We start from the raw sequence: 20,442 nt of genomic DNA, 5'->3' as shown, positions 1-20,442 counted from the left end.
CCGCGGGTGCTGGCAGCCGGGGCGCCGAAGCCCAAGCTGACTCCTCTCTCTCCCTGTCCGACCCCGGCAGGGCCCAGAGGTGATTCTGCCTGCACGATGTCCTCCTTCCTGGAGGCGAGCTCTTCGCAGGCGCCACGTCGCGAACAAAAAGAGAAAAGAAAAAAATGAAAAGAAAAATCAGAAGAAGCTGACAGAGAAGGGGGCGGTAACGGCGTTGGGGGTCACCTCGGCCACGGGAGGGCGCGCAAAGACAGTGGCGGGGTTTCCAACGGCGACTCCACCCTTGCAGTGTCCAGGGAAGAAGCCAAGGCTAGTCCTGCCAGGGAACCTGGAGGCCTGGCGCCCGCGCGGACCCCTAGCCCGACCTCCGGTCTGCTCCCCAGGGACAGCAAGCCTCAAGCAGGGCGGTCTGCACCTTAAGAGCAGCATCATCAAGGTACCTAGGAGACCCGCGTCCCTCCTTAGGCTCCTTCTGGGCCGCCCCCACCCCAGCCCTGGGAAAGCAGTGGCAGAAGGAGGCAATGCAAAGTGAGCCCATTGGGTAGGGGAAGGGAGGGTTCAGGGATGTATGGAGAGCTGAAGCAGGGATTGGAAAGCCTATGGCATTGGGAAAGAATGGAGAGGTGATCGGAGTGTGCATGAGAGCTGTGCTCTGACATCCCCAGAGCAACTTGGGGCTGTCACCTCTCTCTAGATTGACTTAGAATTAAATGACCTGTACCTGCCAGGGCAGGACAGGCTTTTCAGAGGCAGCTTAGCCTGGTGGCACACTCCCTGTAATGTTTTCATTCTATGTTAAAGGATGGGGATCGTGGGAATATATTTTCTTAAAACCTCAGGCAATTTATGCAGATTACAGTTCTGCATAATTTAATTCTTTCCTGCCTGCTATGAGCAGGCCTCCAGATCAGCAAGTTCCTTTGGAATGGTTTTCTTGTTTTTGTTTATTTTCCATGGTGCTGATTAGAAAGCCATGAATTGTTTTGTGAATTTTAAATTTCAAGAGGTGACACCCAGAGTTTATGGTGGTTTCCTTCAAACACTGCAGTGTAGTTGCAGCATAAAAACATACTTCTTGTGACAAGAAGTGGAAGAAGAAAGTTGATGAGCTAAGAAAAGAGGAGCCTTGAGCCAGATCAACCATTTGGCTTCCTCAAATTTGGAGCAAGCATGGAATGTGGCTTTTTCAGAATCGAGGGGGTTTTTAGGATTGGGCAATGAATGCTGTCTGGTGCTAACCCGTCCCTTTTGTGGCTGACAACCCTTAGGAGAAGGTCAGAATGTGCCAACAGCACAGATTGGGCACTGGTGGTGTTTGAACTCAGAAGTGCTCAGGAACTGTGAAAGTTTCTCTGTTATCACCCTGGAGCCATCTAGTGAAATAGACCACTGTGATGCTGTGTAAGAGGCCATTGTGAGGGCTGGAGAGATGGCTCAATGGGTAAGAGCACCAAGTGTTCTTCCAGAGGTCCTGAGTTCAAATGCCCGCGACCACATGATGGCTCACAACCATCTGTAAGGAGTACTGATGCCCTCTTCTGTTGTGTCTGAAGACAGCTGCATGGTCTCACATATAAATCAATAAATCTTACAAAAGATTGTCATCTACTGTAGTTTCTGTGTGGACAGGGCACAGTTGAAGGGCTTAAAAATCAAGTACATTGCCTGTCTTTAGAGATCAAGTGTATCACCTAACTTTCAAACCAAGAAATGTAGTGTCTTTTTTGCTGCTTCTGTACTTTTTAGTGATGTAACTTTTCTCCTATTACGTCATTTGTTTCCATGATAGTTGTTTTCAAGTATATATGATTATCGCTCCTATTTGCAGAGCTATTCAATATTTTCATTGGATAAATATTTGTGGTGAATTTACATTGTGATATCAGTAAAATGCTATGTGAAAATTTTAGAGAATATACGGTTTTGGGTAATTTTAATAACCTTTCCCCTCAAGTGGTGGCCTGTTTTCACATTGAAAAGACTGGAATTCATTACCATCCATAGCAGGATTGATAGGGAAGCGAAATGGACAGTGACAGTGTTGTTCTCTTTGACAGTTGTGGGAGCCAAGAAAGAAGTGTGACTTGCTTTTTGTGACTTACAAAATCAAGACTGAGTATCATTACTGTAGAAGCCCATGGAAAAAATGATGAAGTTTTCAGAAATCACCAGTTAAAGAAATGGTGGTTTTCTTATATTGAATTCTGAGTTTCAAAGTTATGTTTCATTTTTCTTTATTACTTAATAAGGCTTTTTATTAAGCTTTTTATTCACCATTACACCCTTAGATGCACAGTGCTAGGACCGTATTAGGTGCTCAATAAATCACTGACCATTGGGGAGGAGGAATGATAAGAAAGTATGTATTTTCTGTAAGTTCTGTTAGTTTTGGGAACAGGTGGTTTTAGGTTGACCAGTTATAGCTTGGTATCTTGACCCACATAAGACAACTTGACAGAACCCCCTTTCTGGCCATTATGTTCAACATATTTTACTCTTAATCATTCTTGAAAATCATGGAATTAGTGTGGAAAATTGATTTTACCTGCAGTATAGCAAAAAAGGCCAGTCTAGATAGGTAAGCAGATATGTTTCTCCATGAGCTGATGTCTTAAAACATCTAGATTTAGGAATTTAGTTTTGTGTTTTCTAAACATACATCGTACAGCATACAGATAACATCGTAATAGAATAAAGGAATCTTTTGATTTAGCACCAAATTCCCTAAAGCAATGACTACTGCACAGCTCTCTTGGACATATAAATAGCCTAAATTATATTTCACTCTTTTAAAGAAATAATGAAAGCACTTAAGGTTAAGCAAAGCCCATGGGAAAAGTTTGCTGCGGTGTTTCTCTTTGGTTTCTTGTGCTCTTTCTAGAGAATGACTTTAAGAAGTCAGGGCGGTCAGGTGGTCAGCGTAGTCACGCAGTCATGAGCAGATGGTTAAGCAATGTGCTAGGGCTCCATCGGCCAGTGAGCCCAGCTGAAGAGGAGAGTCTAGCCAGTGAGCCTGACTGAGGAGCAGAGGCTAGCCAGTGAGCCTGACTGAAGAGCAGAGGCTAGCCAGTGAGCCAGTCTGAAGAGCAGAGGCTAGCCAGTGAGCCTGACTGAAGAGCAGAGGCTAGCCAGTGAGCCTGAATGAAGAGCAGAGGCTAGCCAGTGAGCCTGACTGAAGAGCAGAGGCTAACCAGTGAGCCTGACTGAAGAGCAGAGGCTAGCCAGTGAGCCAGGCTGAAGAGCAGAGGCTAGCCAGTGAGCCTGAATGAAGAGCGGAGGCTAGCCAGTGAGTCTGACTGAAGAGCACAGGCTAGCCAGTGAGCCTGACTGAAGAGCAGAGGCTAGCCAGTGAACCTGACTGAAGAGCACAGGCTAGCCAGTGAGCCTGACTGAAGGCTGAAGAGCAGTGATTTTAACCTTTATTTCTAAGTTCTTCAGTTTTCCTAAAAGACAAAAGTTTCCCTCCATAAAGTTTGACTAAAGAGGTTCTCCTTGCTCTCTTCTTCTTATCTCCTTTCCTCTTGCTCTTATGACACAATAATTTCCTTACTCTCAAGGCCTTCCTCTCAATGCTGTGCCTTTACTTCTAAGTTCTTCTTGAGTTCTGTTCTCTTCAGTTCAGTTCTGTCTAAAAAGCTTCTCTCTCTTTGTACTCAGTATTTGTATATCTTTCTGAACACAGCATCACATGGTGAAATGTTCACCACAAGTTTGCACAGGAATTCAAATCATAAGTTGGATAATCAGTTTACGACAGAGAATGTTTACATGCATATCCATGAAGAGTAATCCTCAGGATAAACAGTCACCATCTGTCACCAGCTCTGCACATTCATGGAGAGTTAAAAGCTGTAATTTTTATGAGAAAAAAATAAGTGAAATTACCTATAGGCAAATCCAGTCAGTTATTTATGTTCAGTCCATGCACCTATAGTAAATGATTTGTTCTCCTTTTATGAACTTTGGTTAATTGGTTTATACCCTCTTAGGATGGGCTCTAATTTGTAGATGCCTCCTTGGTATTGGAGAAGCAATTCACTCATGACACTTTAAGAATAGAAGAGATCTCAATGCAATTTTGATCACCAGAGAAAACATAATAGCAGTCCTATTATAAAAGCTTAAAATTACTAATCTAATTTAGGAATTCTTATAGAACCATCATTAGGAATTAAGAAATCAACTATTTGTCTATACATCATCACGCCAAGACAATACATCTTTGTTGCTCTGTGGTGATCTGCTCAAAAGAGTGGGGTAAAGAGCATGACAAATACAGAGGCAGATGCTTGCAGTCAACCATTTAGCTGAAAACAGGGTCCCAAATGGAGAGTTAAGAGAAAGGATTGAGGGAGCTGAAGGGGTTTACAGCCACATAAGAACAACAGTAAGAAACACCCAGAGCTCCCAGGGCCTAAACCACCATCCAAAGAGTACACATGGACAGACCCATGGCTACAGCTGCATATGTAGAAGAGAATGGCCTTCTTGGGCACAAATGGGAGGAGAAGCCCTTGGTCTTGTCAAGGCTTTATGCCCCAGTATAGAGGAAACCAGAACAGGGAGGCAGGTCGGCCTGGGAGTTTGGGTGGGTGGTAACACCCTCACAGTAGAAGGGGGAGGCGTGTTATAAGGGGTTTAGTGGATGGGAAATCAGGAAAAGGGATAACATTTGAAATGTAACAAAAGCCCTCTCTGGGGATGGACAGCGGCTAAGGATGCTCTGAGCACCTCCTTCCCTGCTGCCTCCCTTTGATCACGACTGTGGTGTATGGTGTCAGCCTGGGACTCCCCATGGGATGCTGCTGGCACTGGTCCTGGTGTTCAGGGCCAAGAGCATGATGAGCAAGGAGCACATGGTTTGTCCCGATTCAGAGCTGGGTGAGTGGCCACCAGAGGATTAGGACAGCTTCCTGTACAATCATGAGGACTTCCTGGGCAAGGAGGACTCCAAGACCTTTGATAGTAAGCCTGGACGAGAGCAGGAGAGGCTGGGGAAAATTGTTGATCCAATTGACAGTGATGGAGGTGGCCTTGTTACTACTGAAGACCTGAAAGTTTGGATCAAACAGGTACAGAAAAGATACATCAACCATAATGTGGCTAAACTCTGGAAGGATTGGGATACATATACGAAAAGATCTCCTGGGAAGAATACAATCAGGCCAACTATGGCTACTACCTGGGAAACCTTGCTGAATTCCAAGATAGCTCTGATCATCACAACTTTAAAAAGTTGCCTCCATGAGATGAGAGGAGGTTTAAGGCCTTGACGGTGACCTGACAGCTACTCAGGACGGGTTCATTGCTTTTCTACACTAAGAGGATTTAGAACATATGAAGGAGATTGTAGTTCTGGAAACCCTGGAGGATATCGACAAGAACGGGGATGGTTTTGTGGACCAGGATGAGTACATTGTGAACATCTTTTTCTCACGAGGACAATTGCCCTGAGACAGACTTGGTTTTGTCTGGGGAGCAGTTCAATGATTTCCCAGATCTGAACAAGGATGGGAAGCTGGACTAGGATGAGATTCGCCACTGGATCCTCCCTCAGGACTATGACCATGCACAGGGTGAGTTCTGGCATCTGGTGTATGAGTCAGATAAAAAAAGATTCTTACCAAGGAGTAGATTTTAGACAACTGGACCATGTTTGTGGGAAGCCATGCCACCAATTACAGGGAAGATCTTACCAAAAATCATGATGATATTTGAAAGACACTCATCCTCATATGGCCAACGGTCACAGGCTTTCTACAAATGTTCTGCGTGATTGCTATATTTGTCAAGTATATAGCAGTTGTGTCCCTAAACAATGAGAAACCTTTCTAAAGCTCAAAAAAATCATACTTTGCACCACAAACAATAATAGTAGGAGATTTAAACACCCTACTTTCATTAATGGACAGATCAGGGAAACAGAAATTAAACAGAGACATAGAAAGACTAACAGAAGTTATGAACCAAATGTATTTAACATATATTTATAGAACACTCCACCCTAAAACCAAAGGATATACCTTCTTCTCAGCATCCCACAGTATCTTTTCCAAAATTGACCATATAATCGGTCACAAAACAGGCCTCAACAGATACAGGAAGATAGAAATAATCCCATGTATCCTATCAAAAAACCACGGACTAAGGCTACTGATCAATAACAACAAATAGGACAGAAAGCCCACATATACATGGAAGTTGAAGTCAATGACAACTTGGTTGGTCATTGGAGACATAAGAAAAAAATTAAAGATTTCTTAGAAGTAAATGAAAATGAAGATACAACATACTGAAACTTATGGGACACAATAAAAGCAGCGCTAAGAGGAAAAATCATAGCTCTGAGTGCCTGCAAAAAGAAACAAGAGAGAGCATATTTCAGCAGCTTCACAGCACACCTAAAAGCTCTAGAAAAAATTAAATAAACCCTAGAGAAGTAGAAAGCAGGAAATAATCAAACTCAGGGCTGAAATCAAACAAGAAGAAACATAACCGAGTATCAAAAGAATCAGCAAACCCAGGAGCTGGTTCTTTGAGAAAATCAACAAGATAAATAAACGCTTAGCCATACTAACCAGAGGGCACAGAGAGTGTATCCAAATTAATAAAATCAGAAATAAAAGGGAGACATAACAGCAAAATCTGAAGAAATTAAAAAGATCATCAAATCCTACTACAAAAACGTATATTCAACAAAACTGGAAAATGTAGAGGAAATGGACAATTTTCTATACAGATACCAGGTACCACAGTTAAATCAGGAATAAATATACCTTCGAAACAAACCCGTAACTCATAAAGACATAGAAACTGCTATTAAACATCTCCCATCACACCAGTCAGGATGGCTAAGATCAAAAACTCAGGTGACAACAGATGCTGGTGAGGATGTGGAGAAAGGGGAACACTCCTCCATTGTTGCTGGGATGGCAAACTGGTACAAGCACTCTGGAAATCAGTCGGAAGGTTCCTCAGAAAATTGGACATTGCACTACCTGAGCACACAGCTATACCTGTCCTGGGCATATACCCAAAAGATACTCCAACATAAAACAAACACATATGATCCACTGAGTTTATAGCAGCCTTATTCATAATAGCCAGAACCTGAAGTGAACCCAGATGCCCTTCAACAGAGGAATGGATTCGAAAAATGTGGTACATCTACACAATGGAGTACCACTCAGCTATCAAAAACAATGACTACGTTCAATTCATAGGCAAATGGAAAAAACTAGAAAATATCATCCACAGTGAGGTAATCCAATCACAGAAAAACACACTTGGTATGCTCTTGGTAGCGATGGCCTTGAAGCCCTCCATTATTGATGTTATTATTATGGTTACCATTAAGTATGACTGGGTTCATGGAAAATCCCCAGCCAGCTGCAGAAGACTAATACAAATGTGGTGGTCAAGATGAATAATCATATGATAACGTGTGACGTTAAGATACCCAATGTCATGACCTGTAACCTTCCTGAAAAACCAACATCCTGCTGACTAATAGATATGACAAACCTGTGAACTTTCTGACAACCTGTCAACATCAGCCGATTCCCTGACCACATGAATATTGTGTCCTTGGCGTGGGTAATTGTTTTTTACTTCTCTCCTCTCTCTGTTACCCTTTTTATGGTACAAATTCAGCCTTGGGAAAAATAAAATTGTCGCCTTGATCAGACTCTTGTCTTGGAGTCCTTCGTCACGTCTCTTGTCCCCCATTCTCTTCCAGATTCTCAGCACCCCTCATTGACAGTATGTACTCATTGATAAGTGGATATTGACCAAAACCTCAAATTACCCAAGATGCAATCTACAGATCTCAGGAAACTCAAGAAAAGGATGACCAAAGTGCAGATGTTCCCACACCTTCTTAAAATGGGGAACAAAAGTATCCATAGGAGGGGATATGGAGGCCAAATCTAAAGCAGAGCCTGAAGGAACAGCCATTCAGAGCCTGCCCCACATGTGGCCCATGTATATACAGCCACCAAAACTAGGTAAGATTGATGAAGCTAAAAAGTGCTTACTGAAAGGGACTGGATATACATCTCCACTGAGAGACACATGCAGAGCATTTCAAATAAAGAGGTCAGTGCTGGCAGTAAACTAGTGAACTGAGAGCAGGACGCCATTTATGGGAATTAGAGGAAGGATTCAAAGAGCTGAAGGGCTTGCAACCCCATAAGAACAGCAATGCCAACCAAATAAACCACTAGCAAAAGACTATACGTGGACTGACCCAGGGGTCCAACTGCATATGTAGGAGAGAATAGCCTTGTTGGGGCACCTGTGGAAGGGGAAGCCCTTGTTCTTAACAAGGTTGGACCCTGAGTGCAGGGAAATATCCGGGAAGGGGTTTCTAAGTGGCATGGATTGGGGGACCATATATATGGGAGAGGGCACGGCAGGGGGGTTTATGGACCAAAAGCTGGGAAAGGGAATAACGTTTGAATAAAACATATATATCTATTAAAAAAACTAAAATTTAAAAAAATGATACTAATGCCAAAAATAATCAAAAAATGTGAATAAGAAAGAAATTTTAGGATTTGGAAAAAGATGAATGCCAGGTATTTGAAAAACTGTATGATCATGGTAAACACTTTAATATACTTGAGAAATTTTTTTACATGTTAATGAACTGCATCTTTTTAAATAGTGAATGGAAATCCAGTCCCTTCCTGGCTGTGAGGCTGGGGATCCAGATGTAGTGGAATTCATTATTTGTTGGTCCTGAATCTTTGAGTCTGCTTCTAACTCAGCTTATGCCAAGGAAACTAGGCCAAGGTGATATCTAAGCCATTGACCAAACTATCTGGACTAACAATCACAGGTGAAATTCCACCTTGTAAATGGGAGGAGAGGAATAAAAGATACCTTTAAAGATTTAAAAAAAATGAAATGTACCCCAAAAAATCCAATAAAAAAGTTTAAAATAAAAATAACTTAGGAAATACAAAATACTGGGTTACCATTCCACAATCATGATGTGTTTCTTCTGTGATAGCTTACAGGTTAATTTACTTTTCTATGACTGTTTTCTTATTTGAAAGTAAGTAATGGCATCATCTGTGGAGTGATGGTGAGAACAAAAGCTTTGCCTAACTTGAATAATCGATCCCTCCAGAGCATGTGCTTAACATTCTAAGCACAGGGAAATTTCCTGAGGGGATTAAAGAACAAAATCCAAACATAAAACAGGAACAACAATGATTTAAAAACATTCTGCATTCTGGGTATGAAGGCATGTTACAACTTTAATCAGCTTTGTAGGTATTTCTAATAAACACACAAAGAAACAAAAATCCTATCACAGTCCTAGCAGTTGCATCCAACAAAGAGAGAGCTGTGAGGTAGTGTGTGCTGCTTCTTTCCCCAGATACCCCTGGGCCTCAGGCCTGCACCCAGTGAGCTGGACCAAGAGCAGCCAGGTTGAAATTCCTGCTGCCATGGCAGGATTCTGCAGGAACATTTCCCTTTGACAACAAGGAACCTGTGTGGAGGAGACCTCTTGGTGAGTCCTCAAGGACTCTACATGTCCTATTCTGCAGGGAGAAGCCCTGCCAGGTCTTTGGCAAGGCCAGCCAGTTGTCTGGGGAAGTCTCTGGTCCTGTGGCAGAGGGCGAGGAATGGCAGAAAGAAGGGCAGCTCCACTGAGAGCAAAGGATAACCCTTCTAGGCCTATGACCTCCTAATTAATTTATCTTTTCACCTGATGCCTATTCACATTTTCTTACTATCATACAACTGTGATCTTGATGAGCAGCTGGGCTCTTGTTTTCTTAATCAGTTCTTTGTTGTCACAGACGTTTTTAACTTACTCCAGCCCCTGAGAATTATTCACACCTTCTGTATGCAGTAGGACCCTTGGTGGGCCTGTCATCTCAAAAATAGAAGGTTCAGTAATCCACAAGATTGGACTCCAGTCTACCTCAGGCCAGGAAAGAAGTCAGCCACCATTAGTAAAAGAGCAAGGGAAAAATTACATAGGAAAAACAAGTGGCTTAATCAGAAGAAAAGATCCTCAACTTCTAAGGCCCGCACATCTGCACCCCTCTCTTCTGAGCTTTGTATAGTGATGTTGTATAACTCCAGATGGTAGTAAAAGGCAGAGTTCTTCCCAGAAACGTCATACATGATTTTCACTCTTACATCTGTGAGGTTTGGTGGCATTATAGCACACATTCAGGTGGGATTATAAAACCTAGGATAAGAAGACAGAATCCACATATCACAATGCCAAATGGACACCCTCCAGAACTTATGGACCCATTAAAATTGAGCTTCAACCTGACCTCACGCCATTCCACTCCCTTCCCGTTCTCCTGATTGTTATGTTTGCTAGAAGTAAAAGATCATGGTGCAGCCCCCAATATTCTCATGCCTGGACTTGGCTATTCAGGAAGAATGATATTGTAAAAGTGATGGCTACGTAGTTACAATGTAGTAACACAAGGTCCAGGTTGACATTTGCTCACTGATGTCCAATTTAATTGTCTTGTTATATTTGAGAAAAGGAAGATATCCTACATAATATATAAAAGGGACAGAAACTTATTCTTTTATATATGCCCTGTAGTTGATCACTATGTTCCCATGGAAAAGGAGTTTTTATTGCAAAAGAAATAGGATTATAGACCATTGATTTTGTGAAATACATGGATATGTAAATGGAAACAATGTCGGCTGTCAAGGACTGCACAGTAAGCAAATATTTCCAGGTTTTATACACTCAGAGGTATAGAAGAAATATATTGGCCTCCAGAAAAAGGGAAAACCTTAGGAATGGAAATGTGTGTCACATGCATTGTCTCAAGTAGTAGATTTACTTTTAAGTAAAGTCTCCCTCCTCCTTGGTCCCTAGAGATTTGGGTGCTAAGAAAAATCTGCTCTCAAATTCAGGGTTGTAAGCAGCCCTCCCCAGCAAAAGCATTGTTGACTTTTAATGAAGCAGAGAGACATATCTAGCTTTGAAATAGAGGTTGCCAAATGGTATTCCCAGCGACACATGAGAGACTGGAGGAAAGGGTCCCCACAGAAAATCATTAGTTTGGGGAGAGCTGGTTAGTAGGTAGGCCATAGAACTTTCCAGTGACATCACCAGTAAGCACTTCACTGGGCAATCTATTGTATCTAAGAGATCCCTAGAATCTTCTGTGATGTCACCAGTGTTGTGGTGACACCAACTGCCTTTGGGATCTTTCTTCAGTTCCCTTTGGGTTCACAAGCAGGCATGTTTCGCCAGCTGCTCAGGCTATTTCGGAAGGAAAGGGGAGATCAAGGAGAGACCATACCAGGTCAGAGGGAAGCTGACCCCCTCTCTAGTGAAACAGGAAGGAGGAAATCATTCTGGGGAAGGCCTGGTGAGTCCTGGGCAGAGTTGGGGAACATCCTCAAGGAGGTAGGTTTGAGATGTGCCTTCTAAGGCTAGGCCTTACAAGCAGGAGCCTTGGGATTTCTCAAAGGCAAACCAAGAGTCAGGAGTTCCTAATCTTAAATTTGAAAGACATAAAGTGGTAAGCCTTCAGTGTCTTTTCTTGAAGTTTTTTAACTGTGAATGTCAATGAATGGCAGGAGGAGGCACTGTGAGATTAACAATGTGACCATCCATGGTTGGGAGTTGAAGAACTTCATCCTCTAGATTACTGTAGGTTACATAAGTCTCTATGGTGAGAACAAGGAAGGATGCACCCCTAGTCATGAATTGAGTTCTCAGACACTTTGGACTGGAACATAGATGATTAGAGCTTGATGGAGCTAAGCATTATGAACTCCAGGATTAACTGCACCACATCTGATATGAGATAACATTATCCCAGATGTTTATGTCTCAGTCAGGTTATAACTCTCAGTGCCAGGGGTCCTATAATAGTGAGTGTGGCACGTGTATTGCATTAGAGGTTGGGAAGAGGGTCATAGCTTAAAGTCCAGCTTCAAAATAGCTTTTCTGCTATTTTGGGATTCACCCAGTCTACCATTTCATCTTCCTCAACTGCCTTTTGGTATTCGGAATGGTCTTTTCCTCCCATGGGCCATCAAATATGCAAATTAACTTGGGTTTATCTATCTACAGGTTTTGGTAGGAAGGCATCATCCCAAAGTGTCATAAGTCAGCAAGTGGAGTGTCTAAAGGAACTGGAGGAACTCAAATTTGAAATCCAGAAGTGTCAATTCGAGAGGGATGAACTTTACCAAATCCTGGACCTTTATATCTATGATGATTGGGACCACAGGTAATCATTATGTCCAGTAACCTGTTCACTGTCTTGTGCTCTCTCTCTGCTAACCCAAGATTTCCTCATAGCACGAGAGAGTTTCACCTCTCATCCTGGATTTTAAGGAGACTTGGCATGCATTAGCTTGTGAGATAAGCTAGGTGCTGTGTGTTTGGGGTTAACCTGTTTTGTAGTTGAGCCTGAGGTGGTTGGAGATGCATTGGTTCTGTCAACAGCTGGAAAGACCTGGTCACACTTACTGCAAGTGTGTGTGTGAATGAAATGCCTGCAGGTCATCACTCTTTTCCTCTGAATTTGTTCATTATACACTGATTCTATGGCACCTCCATGGATGTAGTTGGCATTCTAAATGTTTTTGGATATGGGTTGGTATGTATATATGTGGATGTATTTGTTGGTGTTTTACTCAGGATCAGGACGTCTGGGACCTTTGATGGGGTCTGAGAATTTGTGTGATGGACAGTTTGCAGGTCATGATAGTGATGAGTACGTGGAGGCCCACATTGATCTACAGAGCACTTTGCTCCTTCTGTATACCTTGGTGGCACACAGGACTCTCCTGAGGGGAGGAGGTGCTATAAATCCTCTTCCCTGTCAAACATATTTATGCCCTCTGAGAATTCATGTAACAATAGAAACCAAGGATTGAGTATTCAAAACAAGAGAAATGTCATCACAGCTTTCTCTTGGGCCCAAAGCTGTGGCACAGACTGGAGGAATCTTCTTCCTGAACTAGTCAATTCCATCATGCTCACCTGGCCAGCTCTTGAAGCTCAGGTCCCTCCAATTGGTCCCTTGGCTCTGTTGTCCTGTGCCCAGGATAATAAACTTAACCAGTACAAATACTTTGAAGGAGCAAGTATGTGGTACATACTGAGTTTAAGTAATCGAGAGAACAGTCTGATTTTACCTAATTTGTTTCACCTGCTTTGATCTTTAGTTTTTTATTTTTTTAACTATCCAGGGATTGTTCATTGTGACCTAGAAATGGTCACTGTGGTCTTGACCGTTGTTATTCCCAAACAGGCAGCTCTCAGGCTCTGCCCTCTCCTATATAGTGAGTCTTTGCAGAACCATATCTCCCCAAGATTCCAAGGAGTCCTTATATCAAAACAAATGTTTGCTTATGTACATGGAAATATTTTCTGTGGATTGAGTCTCACTCTTGGGTTTTGGTCTGGTTTTTGAGTTTGCCACTTTCTTCCCTTCCACCATTCCTTGAATTTGAACTGTTTTATTATATATTTTTTATTTACATTTCACCTAATTCTGAAATCATGAGTTCAAAATGTTATTTGTTCCTTTGGCCATGACCTAACCCAGGCTGCATGTCGAATTGCCAGTCCTTCAATCCGAACATGAGATGAGAATGATGGCTATGCAAATGATGACCAACTCAATAAGTGATGCCATGGAGAGGTACAAGGAGCTCATACAAGTGAACAGTTCCTACCGGTGAGTCGCTGACAGAGATGAGAACCCAGCACTAGGCAGGGAATGCTTCTGTCCTGTGTGACTTTGAACCAAAGTCAGGGCTCTGGTTCTGTAGTGTCTGACTCTTAAAAAGAAGCCTGCCTCCTGGCAAGGGTCTTAGATTTGTAGCTCTTGGACTCAGTTGTCCTACATGTGAAGGGTGTAGAAGACCCTCCAATTGTTTTTTCCCCATTAAAGATCCTCAAGATAGAAAAGGTTTGCACCATAATGGGAATATCAATCAACTCTGAATCTCTAGAACTCTGACAGGATGTCTATGATCCATGAGAAACACATGGAAAGATTATACAGCTATTGGATCTTCAACCACCCCTCAGAGGGGCTTTCCCCACAACGTGAAGATGTTTTCAGCATACTATGGACATATAAGCACCCATATGGACCATTTCTTCTTCCTTGATTTATATAAACCGTCTTAGTGTCAGGATTTTCAGAAGTACTTTGATTCACAAGGAATGTATCCTCTGGATTTGACCTCCTCTAATTGGTGCTAACTTGTATAGTGTGGCTCTATTCTGGTGATTTCTGGGGATGAGGGCCCTTGAAGGGATGACTGGACTTGCAGGAGTGACAGGCAAATAGAAGCTGGCTGGGATTTACCATTGTTTGTTTGTGGTTCAGCATCAGGCAATCCCAGCTCCTGCGTGAACAAGCTCAATTGGAGAACAATATACAGATTTTGCTGAATGAGAAGAGAAAACTGCTGGTGGAGCAGACTGAACTGCCAGCATCCTCTGTGGAGACAAAGAGGTTCTGTGAAGAGGCCGGAATGAACATCTGTGACCCCAGAGCCAAGCAACAGCAGGTAGGGTTAGGCCTCAGGGTCAGGTTGTTCTCATGTCTTACCATAATCATAGACAAACCAATGTAACTGTCTATTGACTGATCCATGTCCTGACCTAGGTCTCATCCAAGTGTTCATTCATGTGATGGTTTACAAGGCTTTCTGTGGAGATAGCCCCTTTTCAAGAAACTGCATGTTGGAAAGCAAATGCTCCTCCTCTTCGAGAATCTGCACTTCATTAAGGGAGATAGGTTGATCACACAGCACAGCACTACATGCCATTATGTATGGAGGGTGCTATGTGGGAACCCCTCTTTAGACTAGAACAGGGCTTTGAGGGATGAAGCAAAAGCCTGGAGCTCATTTTATTTTCAGGATCATGTGAGACTCAGGAAGTAAGTAGTTTTCAAGGAGGAGAGCCTGGTGGAAATGCCAAAGAAATGGTTCTCATTGTCATTTGTGGTGGCTTTTGTTCTTCCTCCCCTCATGTCCCTATATATGAAGACGGTGACTTCATGCTTCATAGATCTTGGGTAACTACAGAGCCTGTGTATCAGTATGTCAATCCTGTCTTACTTGAGTGCCCCTGAGAGTTCATAACTGGGCCTTACAACCTGAAGCTGGTTAGAAGAGCAAGGATGTGGAAAAGGTTTCTCAAAGGCTGAGGGTTGGCATGAGAGACTTGAGACTTCAAGAACAAAGTTATCCGTATGTACCCCCAATTCTCACCAAGAAAGGTGCATTGCTGTGCTGACCTGCATCTTAGGGAGCACGCGGGGAGGCCAGTTCATGACATGCAGTTTTGTCCAGTCATTATCTAACTTAGTCCTTTAAGCCTAGGTCTCTCAACAAACATGAAGCTTCCTGTTTTGTGCTGGCCAGCAGTCTTTGCATCATTCATCCAGTTCCTAGTGGAGCCCCCTCTCTTATTTGTCTCAACACATTCTTAAACCATTTAGCTATTTTAAAAATAAGGATTAGATTTCTTTACTTTACCTGAACAGAGTTATCCCCCGGAAAGATTCTGTATTGTCTTATTGGCTTCCCCATGATCTTGCATGGAATCCTAGAGTGCAACCCTCTGCTGACATTGCTTTGCTGACTATATCATGGGCACTGCATTCTTTCAGGATAGATTCCCTCCCAATATTGTACACAGTGCTGCATTTCAGAAAATTCACTGTATGTTATTTATTTAGCCTTTTACTGACTGACATTGAGGTTGTTTTTATATCACAGGAACTCTAATGTGATCAAATGTTCCTCGGAACTGACCATGAGTTACTGTCTTCTCTGGTGCTTCCAAAGACTTCTATGAAGGAAACAGGGTAGTTTTAGTGAGGGGCCTATGATGAGTCAGCATAGAGCTTGATGGAGTCTTTTCCTAGAAATTTCTCTCTTGGGGATTTGATGTTGTGTTGTTTAGGCTATCTGTGCAGAACATGTAACTTACTTATCGGACCAGCAAGTATCTGCATAGAAAGGTTTCCTGAAGTGGAAATGAGTACAGGTCAGGGCAGCACATATTGCTTGAGTCTAAGAGACTTGTACACAGCATTGTTCCCACTAATTCCTCACTCAACAGGAAATGTGCTGCATAAGAGCAAAGTTTTCATTTGTGCATGTGAGTGTGTATCTGGGTGTCTGTGTTTGTGTGTGTTTGTGTGTGTGTGTGTCTGTGTGGTGTGTGTGTGTGGGTATATGTGTGTGTGTGTGTGTGTTTGCAGTAGTGAACGTGTGTTTCCCTCTATTTCCAAGTTTCATGAGAAAAGTACTCTAAGCGTTCACTTTACATCCATGAAACATGAAATAGAGCTGCCCAGTCATTTGGCATCTCCATCTAGCTCTGTACAAGAAAAGGACACTTAAATTACTAATTTATTGTTTCCAAAAATTTCAGAACAGAATTATCTTGTGAAGTCTGGGGGAGGACTGGAAATATGTTCAAGTGAGTCATGTTTCACAGGAGTAACAAATGGTACAGGCGTAGAGCTTGCAGGTCCCTTTTTGTTATGGTGTAGAAGCAGGACAATAAAATCCTTTAGAAATGCAACCCCCAAAACGAGGACACAAAAACACCTGTAAAGTTAGATTTTCAAGTGATTAGGGGCAAAACTACTGATCTGCATTGAAATCCTTTGGAGCACATCAAAGGAATGGAGTACTGGGAGGTAAGGGCAAGGCTTCTCTAGAAAAATCCATGAGTTTATTCTGCTTCTCTGTTCTTTGTGAATTGTGAAAGCCCATTGGAAGGTTATGTCACTCACTGTGTCTTCTCCAAGGTTGCTTTTCACATTGCCTGCTACCATTTCTTTCGAGCTACCTTGGCACACTACAACTTCCCCTGGGAGTTTGGCTTGGATTTTATTCATTGAGAATTTGAGTTGCTTGGAATTGTATCGTCATCCAGAAAAAGTCCCATAGCTATGCTGTGGTGCAAGAACAGGGCAGTTTCAGGGACCCCTTTAGGTGCACAGATAATCCAAAGCGCTCCTCTATGTTATCTGTGTAGCATTCTGCAAGTGCTGTCAATCAACATCATTTTCTCTCAGTTAATTTCAGCCTCAATGGGTTAGGAGAAATGATGAGCTTCAAATGGGTCTGACAGTGTAAGAACAGGTAGCCCTATGAGAAGCCATGTTCAGAAAGTGGAACAGAAGTTTTAGTTAACCCAGTGATTCCACAACAAGGAGTAGGTTTTGCCATTGCAACTAGGGAGCATCAATGTTGTAGTGGTCCCAGAGTAACCTTGAAGGAGAATCTATCCAGACGTCCATCAGCCAAGGAGTAAAAGTGTACCATACGATGGAGCCCTTCCATAGATTCTGATTCAGTGTGAGATAATCCATGCAAGCTTTTACTTACTTATTCAAATTATCTTTGGAGCAATCACATTACGGGGAGAAAATTTGTTGATTTGGATCCTGGTTATGGAGATTTCCTATGATTCTAGCTTTGGGCATGAAGTCACTCAGGCTATGGTAAAGACAGCTCCGATTAGAAGAAGTTGCACACTTTGGGGAAAGTCTGAAAGTGTGAACAAGAACAAGAGTCTAGTCCACCACCAATATATGATCCTTTGCTGAGCAACAAGACAGCTCTACACAGCCTTTGGGACTTGCTAAGCCAGATTGTTAATGGAAAAAGAACCCTGACTCTATGACGGTTTATGGGAGGACAGCACATCACTGACTGAGCTGTCTATAGGCTCTGGCCACTATGTACATATCCCACTCAACATTTTTTTTTATGCCTCCAGCGAATCCTGGGGAATCTTTACATTAAGCATTAATGTTCAGGTAGGAACACAGGCTGGAAGAAGCCATTTGAATATCCTTCCCTATATAAATACCCTTTTTGGGTGGATGACCACCCCACCTGGATTTCAGCCTCAGGCAGTTAAAGATCTACTCAGAGTATTGTTCTGGTACAGTTCATGTGAATTTTGCCCATGAAACAATATATATGATCCTCTGGATTTCTTGCTATGTTCTACTCCTTTCTTCCTGTGATCTCTCCGGAAAGATCTGAGGACATTTTCTCTTCTGTCCTCTCACAAATTGCCTTACACTAGCCATAGACTTACTGGGGTGCTGTTCTGTTTCTACATCACAATCACCTTTAATGTCCATGTGTACGCTGGGAAGATTTGCATGGAGCACATTCTCAGTGATTACAGGATCTATGCAATTCCCATGGATTTGATGTGAGATGGCTTCCCTGTGTATTTGCAGACTCAGTGGTTACAAATAGAAACTAGACGGGTTCCTTCAGTGCTAACATAATCAGAAATTTCACCTCAATTCTGGGCATGTTCTCCAGAAGGAATCCACATGGTATTCTAGGTTGCTCATACCTCTCTTGAACTCAGATTCAGACATAGCTACAATGTTATTATTCAATGTCATATACCTGGACCAGTGGGAAAAAAATGCTCATTTTTCTCTTAATCCCAGTACAGTGCATAGTCCACAGTTCAAATTCTAACAGTTTGAAAGGTGAGATATAAATCCAAGCGCAGGTACTCTAGGACACTTGGGGATGCAGGGACTGACCTCAGCTGACAGGTCATGCTGGATTGTCCAACTGAATAGAGCTGATATATGAGGGAGAGCCGAATTGACAACCACTCACTAAACCTTTTTTTCCCTTGCTCTGCTAGGTCTGAAATTCTCCAGCAGAAACTCGAACATGACACAGTCCAGGACAAGATCTCCCTTGGAGAGAAGAGCTACAGGAGGAGAACTAAGTGTGCACAGCAAATACACCACTATTGCATCTCACCTGTAATTTCCATAGCAATTGTGGACTGCATTTTCCTCCTTTAGTTTGATTTCTTTGGATTGAATACCCTGTATTTTCACCTTGCCTCTCTCCAGCAAGTGTACACTTTTTGAGGGACTCAGAGAAGTGCTGATGCACATCAATCAAGAGCTGCTGGTCATCCAGAAAGACTGTGCACATGTAAATTTGTACTTGTCCTTGTGGGTCATCCAGAAGAGTTTCATGGAGATCAGTTCACAATATTGGACAGAATTGGGACAAAGTCTGTAATATAATTTCTACTCAGTGTTGGATGGCTTTTTCCTTAATACCCCCACTCCAACAAAACAGACCTACTTCCACTCCTCTTGAAAAGATTATTACCATCACTAACTGCTTGTCTACTATGTCTCCAAGGCAAGCCACAGGCTATAAGTCTATTCTGCAAAAGGAGCAGCAAAAAATGCTTAGTGCAATTCCTCTATTTAAAGTTTGGTTAATTTTTAATTGTTTTGGTTATTTGGTTTTCCTTCTATTCATTTGAAGATTTGTTATTTATCTGTTGTTGTTGTTTTCTTCATTTGCTTTTCTATTTTGATAAGGATATAGACTGTATATATTGACTACCTGCATCTGGTTACTATCAAGTAAATTGGATGTATTCTGGTCAATAAAGGAGTAATCTCAAACTCTTCACTCTTAAGAACCTTCTTTATTGATCATTAGTGTCAACATCTGAAGTCCCACAGCTATCAGGGAGGGATGGATCTCTGCATTCTCATGGGGACTGGGCATCAAATCACTTCCCAGTCAGACTGAGATTCACAGGCATTTATACAGTCACTGTGCACTGTGTTTCCAACTCTGAATTTCAACTTCATCATGCATACATTACCCACTGTGTATGCTTGCTGTCAAATATATAGTTACCTCTAAATTATACTCTGTCGATGAGAGTTTTGACCAAATTAATAGGATAAACATTAATTTTTCTGTAACACCTCCCAGGACATATAAACATGGTATAAGGGAGTTTAAAGCCATCGGGAATCCTGCACCCAAATCCCGGGGCAGAAAATGCTGATCACCCAGGAATGCAGATAATCCTGAGACCACAGGAAAGAAAGCCACTTCTGACCAGCTCTGCCCACATCTCTGGCCCAATATTAATCTGCATGATGCCTCTGGAAACAGGAATAGAGGAGAAGTCAGTGGCAGGAACCTGCTTGGTTCAGCCTGGGCCCAGAACCTACCTGGGCCCTGAGCATATTTGAAGAAAACCAGAAGCATACAATTCTCTGTTTCCTGACTGTGGCTTTTTTTGATTCGAAGCTCAAAATACCATTTTGTTGTTGTTGATTTTTAGTTGGATATTTTTCATTTCGAATTCAAATGTTATTCCTTCCTTGTTTTCCAGAAATAAGTCTGAATACCATTGCCCTCCACCTCTGCTATAAAAGTATTCCCTTCACCAGCCATCTACTTTCCCAGCCTAGGACCAAGGGCTGCTCATTCCATTTGTGCCCAAGAAGACCATCCTCTGATACACATGCAGATGGAGCCATGGCACAGTCCCTGTATAGTGATTGGTATTGGTTTAGTCTCTGGAAACTCTGCTTGGCAGGCATGGTTGTCCTTATGGGGTTGCAAGTCCTT

General features: G+C 42.4%; 1 protein-coding gene and 1 pseudogene across 2 annotated transcripts; both read left to right on the top strand.

Moving 5' to 3' along the window:
- Positions 1 to 273: 273 nt before the first annotated feature.
- Positions 274 to 19,152, top strand: LOC148003497 (uncharacterized). 2 transcript variants are annotated; one of them, XM_087568816.1, is made up of 5 exons: positions 274 to 436; positions 12,083 to 12,242; positions 13,569 to 13,700; positions 14,361 to 14,544; positions 18,686 to 19,152. In XM_087568816.1, the coding sequence occupies exons 3-5, from the start codon at positions 13,609 to 13,611 to the stop codon at positions 18,689 to 18,691; spliced, it is 282 nt and encodes a 93-aa protein (XP_087424942.1). In that variant the 5' UTR covers positions 274 to 436; positions 12,083 to 12,242; positions 13,569 to 13,608; the 3' UTR covers positions 18,692 to 19,152. The 2 variants fall into 2 exon arrangements, with proteins under 2 accessions (XP_087424942.1, XP_087424941.1); XM_087568815.1 differs by lacking the exon at positions 274 to 436 and adding an exon at positions 7,739 to 8,006.
- LOC148003498 (reticulocalbin-1 pseudogene) lies at positions 4,713 to 5,740 on the top strand (annotated as a pseudogene).
- Positions 19,153 to 20,442: the final 1,290 nt, after the last annotated feature.

Source organism: Rattus norvegicus, chromosome 9 (genome assembly GCF_021556685.1).
Source record: "Rattus norvegicus strain SHRSP/BbbUtx chromosome 9, alternate assembly SHRSP_T2T, whole genome shotgun sequence".
NCBI classification, from domain to species: domain Eukaryota; kingdom Metazoa; phylum Chordata; class Mammalia; order Rodentia; family Muridae; genus Rattus; species Rattus norvegicus.
This window is presented reverse-complemented; position numbering and strand designations above follow the sequence as displayed.